Genomic DNA, 9,464 nt, shown 5'->3' with positions numbered 1-9,464 from the left:
GGCCTTCATTTCAACAAATTGAGGAATCACATGTATGCTTCTTTGTGAATGTCCTACTTTATCACTCGCCTGATGTTTACATTTTCTATAAGTTTGTGTTTAACATTGCTATAGGCCGGAAACTATCACTTCAAACTTAAGCTTCTGAACATATGTACAGTAAGTAAAACCCTACACTAGTCAGTCAGCATGTTCAGACTGAGGCACTTTTCCTGGTTCGAATGAGTTGCCTCTACAAACGTTGACAATCCTTCAGGAACTAGTAAAACGTAATTTTGAACATTCCTCAGGTTAACTGAGGAATAGAGCTTCATTTAGTGTTGGTACAAAAAGGTTTTTAAACACCTAGTCAACTGCCCAGTGCAAAAATATATAAAAAGAAAGTGCAATGAAGAATCTTTAACTTGTAGAAACTTTTACATGGTTTATTGTTCAGCATACCACATGACAATTGTAGGCAAACAAGATGTTTAATGGTCCATGAACAAAGCTGTGGTCAGGTTGGAAACACTGTCCGTCCAGGTTTTTAAGCCATCTTCTGACCAGACATCCACAGCAGACTCCCCGAGAAGCGTAGTCATCAGAAATCAAGAATCAAGTTCTTTACATCAACGATGAAAGGCCAACACGGTTCAGCTCAGCCACACATGTCCATCATCAGGAGAGGCTGAGACAGAACCACAGCTGCAGAGGAGGGCTTACTTTGACCTCTGCCTCATCTTTCTCCTTTTACGCTTCAGCCTGTGGACAAATTAATCAGTAATTAGGAAACAATGCAGGTGATGCTTCATCAGGTGCCATTTGAAAGGTTTGTCGAAATTATGGCGATATGACACAAAGTCTTTAAGTTGATCAATTTACCAAAGGTGAATCAAGAGTATTAAATCTACTTTAGACAATGATTCAAAAATCAACTTTCTGTAAATACACCATCCTACTTCATTTGCAGTTTAATATTGTGACCCCCTAAATGTGTATGCAACTTTAGATGACAGACTAGATTTAAACTTCAACTATGCTTTTTGTTGAAAACACTTTTTTTTTAATGAAACAAGCCAAAATCTTTAAATTTGATTATTCCAAGTTACAGGAGACTCAAAGTAAAGTTAATATTTTCAACTATTAACATGAGTGTTTAGAATATCAATGTTACCTGCGCATACGCTTCTTCCTCCACTGCAAGATAAAAGCAACATTGGTTAGTACAGTAGATCAGTACAGGTGAATCGTGTTGACTTGAATGCTCATGCTGCATGGTTGTTATGATGCAATTAACTAGTGTTAAGGCAATTAATTGCCCAAACAGCCAGTAAAGCATGCGGTCGTTTCTATCACGTTGGTTCACTGCGACATGCAGCCAGGCGGGCCTGCTAGTCGCATTAGCATTCACGCTGCTTTTGTTACCAACTAGAATATTTGCAACAAGGTTAAGCGAATTGATTAAACAGTAATATGAACCATAGCTATTGTTATTAGAACCATGTGCATTGTTATTAGAAATCTTGGAACGATCAATGACGATCAACACTAACAGGAGGCGTTGCACGGGTTGTTAGCATGTTACCAAACAGGAAGACGCACGACAAAATCGTTCAAATAGGTGCTACTCTTACCTTGGCCCTCATCGTGTGGAGAGATTTCTGTGAAACATAAACAAATAATTGATTAGTTACTGCGGATGGATATTGAAATTCAAAGATTAGGTTGGATTGCGTCCGTGGTGAACAGAATGTTCGTACCTCACAGCGAGAAGAGCAACGAAAGAGGATATGACGACGGGTGGGGCCTGAATTTATATAATAGATGACGTCACGTTGCTAGCGAGCATTCTGGGAAATGTAGTCCAAACGAACTGCGGCTAAAAGATGTTTTCAGAGTTATGGTTTTGTAGCGTGATATTTATTTAATAGATTATTGTTGGCTTGATAAAACAGTGTATTTATACACCTTATTTGATCTTTTATCTTGTTTTCATTACTGGTAGGCTTAGTCAGTTGAAATTATCAGCCCAACTTAATATAACATGATTTATTTAGTATTACAAAGAATGGGGTAGATGTTATTTTGATTTGATGTACTCTGTGCACAAATATTGAAACTTTTTCAAAGTGGGTTAGTGGTTAGCATTCACTTTATAGCAAAATAGTCCCCAGTTTGCATGTTCTGTGTGCATGGGTCCAAAAACTATCATTTGAGGCTTAATGGGTTCTTGCTGTCATGTGGTGAACCTCACGAAGCTAGTCGAAAAATCTTGCTCGCTAAAGTAATAGTGAAATTTCTTGAGTATTTTCATCTAATATATATCAAATTGTTTCACTGCATAAACCTTACAGGGATTCAACAAGTCTGTCAATTTATATGTAAGCAAGTACGTATCATTGATGTATTGGTGCTGACAACTACCAGGAATGAATAAGAAAGACGGAAGCATATGAAAATGTATTTATTTCATCAGACGTAAAGTTCCATTGCTCACCGACCGAGCTACAAAGCAGGATTTTTTTCCTCCAATAGACAAATTTAATGCAACACTACCCCAAATTTCAAAACAAAACTAAAACCCCAAATCACTTTAATAGCTCAACTTCTCTGTAGACAGGCTTCAATTCCAATGCTTCACAAGACTGGCAATGGAGTAAAGCAAGTTATAAAAGTAAATTTTTTTTTACATTTGAAATTTTATCATGTATAGATTTGCATCAATACACTTGAAAGAGAATGGCAGTAGCTGTAGCATTTTGTTCCCTCCAGTCGAGCTGACAACACAGAGTCACATTCATTTTCTTTTAACAGAGGCCTTCTTCAGCTCAGGTTATTGCTTTAAAAATCAGGTCACGATGACAGAAGACTTCTCAAAAACCCTCTCTACCTAAAAGTAAAGCAAAAACCACCGGTGGGTTTATAACGTTTTAAAAAAATCATGTTCTGAATACTCACAAATGTCCTAGGAAGTGAGTTAGAATGTGAGTTTAACCCTTTACTGCATGTTTCATGTGAGAGATTTCAATGGGAATGGTAAGTTTACAGCTGCAACAACAATGCACTGAAAGGTATTGTCATCACTTGAGAGATGAGTGCAATAAAACATCAGAATGATGTTATGTATACAAATTATACTGCAAACACAATCCGATTAAGCTTTAATTGAATTTGTTGCCTGATGAAATGACGTGCACACGACCCAACCAAAAGGAGAATCTGTGATAGCTGCAGACACACAAAGCCTTGAAGAGACAACCATGACGCAAGTTTCTTTAGTCTATAATCCTCCTGCTTTCCACCGACACAGTAAAAGGTTAAGCTTCTGTGGCGGACAAAACTATGAGTCCAATGTTCTTATAAAATCTGTTCAGTTTGTTAGACAGGCTCTGTAGTTTTCAGGAGACTTGATGAGTTTTTTTTGTTTGTTTTTTTTGCTTTTCTTTGGGGTTTTGCAAGTGTGGAAAGGCAGTTTTTATTGTGCAGCTTCTGTGTCCTCAGCAGGCTGTCCAGTTGCATTTTCTGCTGTCTTTGAAGCCTGAACAAAGGAAGATCAAGAGAATGAATAAGGATGACAAATAAACGCATGTCCCTGCAGCAAGAGATGACAAAAATCAACTAAAAGTCAAGTTTTCTACAGGTGAACCTGTTGAATCGAGTACTACGGTGGTAAGATGTACCTATACTTAAATACAAAAACAGTGTTTAAAATGTTAGTTTTATATTTCAAGAGTATCAAAGTTATGGGATACAAAAAACTAAATCTATCATCAAATTTAATAAACTCAACCTACAGATGTGAAATAATGAGGAATAAAATCGATTAACATTTTTTTGAAGCACCGTGTGTAGATGCAGTGTTCAGAAGATCACACAACTCCCAAATGGTCAAATATCACCAAAATAGTATTGACTTAACGGTGATGAAGCTGTTCAAAAAGGCAAAATATTGGTGTTGTCAAAATCGATGTTACAACCAAGACGGCTTCTCTGTCGACGACGTCACTTTCCTTTTATTTCTTACAAAAATTGACATTCCTTATGTGGTTAAATTCAAACATTCATTATTACAACAAGTTACCTTCTTTTTCTTCTTCTTCTGTGTTTTACGACTTGCAGAGCTCTGTAATAAAGTCTATGGAAGAAAGAAAATGTTTTGATAAGGCGAGATTATAGACTGTGGCCAGTTTTTATGTGGAAACTGAACGCGCCATCTCACCTTTAGCTCTGGATCCTGAACTTCATGCTCTGATTTGTAGAGCTCTGGATCAAAGGATCCGTTGGTGATTCTGTGGGGCCCGTTAGCCATCAGCAACACTGTGAACTTAAACTGGGCTACAAACTCCCCTGAAGAAGAAGAAATCACAGAAAGGTTACATTACATGCAAACGCACCCATGCTGAACAGACGGGTCGACACTCACCCTCTTTCTCATGCAGCACGCTGAAGGGCTGGACCAATTCATGTTTCGCACACTCCACCACACCAAGACGGGCCTTGGCCTCGTCCTCGAAAGCCCTGGAGGAAAAATGAGCGGCGGTAAGAAAACACTGAAGTGCATTCATATGAACGCGACTCAATCGGCTAAACAACAGGAGGCGGCTTTGAAAGCAGAATGTGGTTGTCCTACCGAAGGGTAAAGGGCATGGCATCGAAACGTCGTTCCATCTCACTGAAAAACGTGCGGGAAGTTTTTATCTTCAAGCCATACTGCTTACTGGGGTCCCTCTTATAAATGGTGGTCCTCAGACCTGCGTCTTTGGCCTGAACAAAAGGACACGGAGCATAAGAGTCATATATAATCAGCGGCAAAAATACAAAACATAGGCCACAATTTGAGACACTGACCTTTCCTTCTCCCGTACTAATCAAGACATCCACAGCATAGACTTCATGAACCTCAAATTCTGCCTTCTCATGGTCCTTCCTGGAAAACAAAGAGTCCGCAGTGACTTAAAATGTGATCTCACAGTCAGTAAACATCCAAAAAAATGACTCAGCAGGTTAAATCAATCCACTGATGTCCTGTAAATATAGATCAGTAAAACTGGCAGTCAAAATCTAAATACATATATTAACAGTAACCGGTCAATTACCGTCTTCACCAAAACAGTGAAACAAACTCAATAAAAACTAAAGAAGCAAAGACAATCCAAGTTTGTTTTTTTCAGGCTGATGCTTATTTGAAATTTCTAACCATTTGACACTGATAAACATGATGGCAAGATTTTCTCCATGACGCCTTCTAACATTCTATAGGTGGTTGGCTGTTAGTTGGTTTAAACCCCACATAAATAATAACAAATGTCTGTTGCTCTGAACGGGCAGCATGTGGGACCTGAGATCAATTGTTCAGCCGTTTTCAGCATTACAAACCTGTTTACCCTCATCTGTAGAGATTTAAACATTGAACTTAAGTCTGTGGCAGGAACACCATAAGAAAATGTGTTTTACATGTCTTCACTTACTCAATATAAAGAAAAAACAAATAGTGCACCTTTGCTGGTCTGTTGGGTTCTGGATGATGGTCTTCTCACCATCTATGACGTGTTGCTTCAGCTGATGAGACAGCATACCTTTAAAAGACAGTGACAGGCAGGATTAGGAAAGTTGGACAGCAAATTAGAGACACTCTAGATTTTAACAGTCAGTTGTTGAGTGGAACAAAGCTCAAGACTCACCCTCTATAGGCGAGCATTTGAATGACTGTGCGATCTTGGTCCACGCCTCTGTTACTTGAGTGTTCTGAGAGACAGAAACCATGCTTTGTTTTCACATATACACTTGTTTTTTGTTTTTGTTTATTAACAACCACGACCAAAATATAAAGAGCAATACTATCCATTACAGCGGACTATAGGTTAAGGCTGAGCACTCCCTGGACAGGTTGCCAGTCATAAACATACACCTACGGGTAGTTCAGTCACCAATTAAACATATTTTTGGGCTTTCAGAGAAAACTGGAATACCCAGAGCTGAATATCACTTGAATGCTGATTTAACCCAGATTTTCAAAACCCAGTGACCAATGTGACTGTCAGTATTAACATTATATATTACCCTCAAAAGACCCCATGTGATGCAGTGGTTGAATGTACCTGGTTGCCGGGTTTCACAAGACGAAGAGCTGCTTCCGCACACAGGTGAGCTGCTTTGATCACATCAGCTTTCCGTCCTGTGACGGGGTTCTCCTGCAGAAACAAAACAAAGTAAGACTTCAAGTGCTAACATGAGAGGACCCAAAACTGTAGCTGAAGTGGTATTAAAGGACATTCACCTTACTGGCTCCCACAACAAAGCTGTGAGCAACATTGGCAATGAAGCCATCAACATGAACCCCGAGATCGCTGGACAAAAATAGAAGAATAAAAGGAGAGAACAATATGAAATAGCAAAAAAAATAAAAATAAAAAATTAAACAATGTCTCAAATTCATTATAAGTTCAACTGCGTGCCAGCTGTCAAGATTACAAGTGCCACTATAGGATCAAATCAAAGGAGAAGGACGAAATGTCAATCTCTGCCACTTTGAAAAAGGAGCGCAATGAAAATTAACGACAAGAAAAGGACGGTCAAAACGAGAACAAATAAAATGACAAATGCCAATAAATAGGCGATGTATCCCTCGGTGAATTTCTTTTTGGCAGCACATCAGCTGGAATTCAGTGAAGGACTTATTTTGAATTCAAGACATTGGGGCACGACAGACCATAATAAACTGGAGAGACATGCTCAGGGAAAAGGAAAATTACCAAACCTAAAGAGTGAAATCACATAGCCAGAAGCTCTAGCAAACATCCGACAATTTACACACAAAGCAGACGTCACAAAAGACAGACAATAGTGGCAAGACAACAACTAAGATCAACCCTCCACCTTTGTTCAACTCTGCATTAAAAAAATATGATATATGGGATTTAGCAGCAAGACGGTCATCATGGCTGAAATCCGACATATCAATAAAAATAAAAAAACCCACATAAAATCACACTTTGGAGTAAAAAATTAATATTATTTTTTTTAAAAACTACTTACTTGTCGTTTGCCACACAGGACAGACAAATAGACAAGACTTTAAGCAGACACTAATCAGCAAAGACAAAGCCCTCAAATACGACACAGAAAGAAGGGAAGACAATACGACAACACACTGGGAAAGCCAGGACACATGGAGGAAGGACGACAACAGAACATTTATCGTAGCACACGATGCCTACATTTTGACCAGATCCCCATCTTTAAGTGTGTAGTCAGGGTCACTCTTCAAGGGAGAGAAGTGGCAAACACAGTTATTGACTGAGACGCTGGTAGGAAAGGCAATGCCTAGAGGAGGGAGAAGAGAACCACCAAGTCTTCATTTGGAAATCGGCCACAGATTTAACCACAAAAACAACCATACACAAGTGAAGGACATGTCACTTGAGTCATTTAATAAACACTATGCCACCTTATTTGCTGCTTTGACACCCCTGGTAATGGGGGACAGTAAAGCCTGTGTGACGGTATACTGAACAAACAGGTTGCACAATTGTTTAAAATCTTCTTGAAGGGTCCAGTTCAGCTCACTTAACAACTCAACAGGCACAATTTGTACTCATCTTTGACTCACCTTTTTTCATTTCCTTTTCTTTTTTGAAGACCTTCCCCGTTTCGGCCATGATGAAAGCATCACCTTTTGCACAGAGGCTGAGCACGGACACACTGGGCTTGGCTGCTTCCACAACCAGTCGGAGAGCCTCTGGGTGACAAAAATGACATGTGATTGAGCGGCAGGTGAGCTATTAAGTAATAATAACAGTGTAACAGGGTTCGAAATGTAGCTTTCAAACAAGGAATGCTATTATATAATACAGTCACAAAAAAACAAATGAGCTTATTTCATAGTTAAAAAAAAACCCAAACAAAACCAAATTGGAGCTAATAAGTCACAGATTTAAAAATATTGTGGTTGTTTCAGCAAACTGTCAAGTTGATCTGTCCAGTGTCATAAAGATGATATATAACGACTGTCAGAGATTCAGTCTTACTCAGTTCAATCCCAACAGGTGGCGTGTCTCAGTAGCAGCTCTGAATGTTTTTGCACAAGATCACTGAAAGACATCCCACACGGGTATAAGCCATTCATTACAACACCTGACTTTAAATGGTTAATGCACTAATGTGGCCATTCAACCAGTGTTCCCGACATTCTGGCAAGAGGTACTAAATCAAGGTTTGAGTTGTCACCCTATACTTCACTGGGAGTATTTGGGAGCCTTGTTGAACTGTTTGCTCGACTCCTCATAATAACTCCATAACATAACCATATCTGTTTTTAATGATCTCTTGATGACACATAGCCCAGAAATAACATTACATGAGCTGGTATTACGCACATGTCACAGAGCTTCAGATGCCCAAGACGTTAAGTTTGACAGATGCTGAAAGTTAAGAATTAATCTACAAGTTGGGATGAGTGCGTCTTGAGGCGAGTGGCTGCCTCCTTATCGTTAATCTGGTTAACGGGAGGAGCGGACTGCCGGGCAGCAGCCCGAGCTAACCTCTCCGTTAGCATCCCGCCTTAATTAAACACAGTTTCCACTGCAGTTAACATGGCGTTTAGCAACAAGATCATTAACAAGTGTCTAGTCGCGTGGTTGCGCAGTTAAACCAGGAACAGTTGCACCTGCTCGTCAGGACAGCATGTGTGCGGCTCGGCTATCAAGCCACATGGCTGCTGCAGCGCGAGAGAGCCAACGCTGGCTGGCTACATGCACGCGACAGGCCGAGGAGAGCGCCTCGTCCCGCTCGCTCCCCGCGGCATTAACTTACGGTTAGCGATGTCGCCACCCATCTTGTACTTGGTGACCACCAGGTCCTCGGCTATGGTCTGCTCTTGTTCATCGTCAGACATCTTGTGAGTGAAGTTGTTGGTCGCTCCTCTTCCCCAGACGACTGTTCCCGGCGGGTTGACTCAGCTCAGCTCCGCTCGGCTCGGCACTTGCACGTCTCGGCTGCTAATGCTAGTCGCTGTAACGCAATGGCCTCCTGCTGACGTAATGACGCAGTGCACGTCACGAAGACTACAGCGCGCCAAAAAGCAGGACCCTAATGGACCCAGGTCTCTCAACATGTTTGAAATAAAGGTAACATTAATTTAGCATAAAAAGGACAATGAAGCGTTACAGTCATTTAAAAATATATATATATTTTTTTTAAATGGGGCTGAAATATTTCAATGAATTTAATGGCACAATATCCACCAAGACAATCAATCCCAGATGACAGCCATCCAAAGAAAAATATCCTATAGGCCCTGTCCTATGTAAGTGGTTCCCAGGTTGGCTGTAACACTGTTTGCCCACTAGTCCATCTTAACTTGCATCTGCGGAACAGTGCCTGTCTGATACAGGGGCAGGGGCAGAGACGATTGACCTCCATGGTTGGCCGCTGATCAGATGATGCTTGGCAGCAGCGTGAAGAACAGACACAGGAAATGTCAACTG

At 40.3% G+C, this 9,464-nt stretch overlaps 1 protein-coding gene and 1 long non-coding RNA gene across 2 annotated transcripts; both read right to left on the bottom strand.

Moving 5' to 3' along the window:
- Positions 1-411: 411 nt before the first annotated feature.
- LOC308108123 lies at positions 412-1,780 on the bottom strand. Its single transcript, XR_013935264.1, has 4 exons — positions 1,740-1,780; positions 1,614-1,640; positions 1,154-1,176; positions 412-741 (listed from the first exon to the last, which is right to left on the bottom strand). It is a non-coding gene; the product is annotated as an uncharacterized lncRNA (long non-coding RNA).
- A 648-nt stretch (positions 1,781-2,428) lies between these two features.
- Positions 2,429-9,001, bottom strand: pa2g4a (proliferation-associated 2G4, a). The gene is made up of 13 exons (XM_080461766.1): positions 8,791-9,001; positions 7,589-7,717; positions 7,197-7,302; positions 6,257-6,326; positions 6,078-6,170; positions 5,661-5,724; positions 5,477-5,555; positions 4,828-4,906; positions 4,610-4,743; positions 4,403-4,497; positions 4,199-4,326; positions 4,061-4,114; positions 2,429-3,517 (listed from the first exon to the last, which is right to left on the bottom strand). Exons 1-13 carry the CDS (start codon positions 8,870-8,872, stop codon positions 3,455-3,457), a joined length of 1,176 nt encoding a protein of 391 aa, XP_080317892.1. The 5' UTR covers positions 8,873-9,001; the 3' UTR covers positions 2,429-3,454.
- Positions 9,002-9,464: the final 463 nt, after the last annotated feature.

The sequence above is a fragment of the Lipophrys pholis genome (genome assembly GCF_963383615.2).
Source record: "Lipophrys pholis genome assembly, chromosome: 4".
Lineage (NCBI taxonomy): Eukaryota > Metazoa > Chordata > Actinopteri > Blenniiformes > Blenniidae > Lipophrys > Lipophrys pholis.
This window is presented reverse-complemented; position numbering and strand designations above follow the sequence as displayed.

What these genes read in the sequence shown, in the direction of transcription:
- pa2g4a (XM_080461766.1), bottom strand. Translation starts at nt 8,872, where the DNA reads ATGTCTGACGATGAACAAGAGCAGACCATAGCCGAGGACCTGGTGGTC. An exon ending in GGGTGGCGACATCGCTAACC is followed by an intron (nt 7,718 to 8,790) that starts GTAAGTTAATGC and finishes TTTGTCACCCAG; the next exon opens with AGGCTCTCCGACTGGTTGTG. An exon ending in TTGTTGTGGGAGCCAGTAAG is followed by an intron (nt 6,171 to 6,256) that starts GTGAATGTCCTT and finishes TTGTTTCTGCAG; the next exon opens with GAGAACCCCGTCACAGGACG.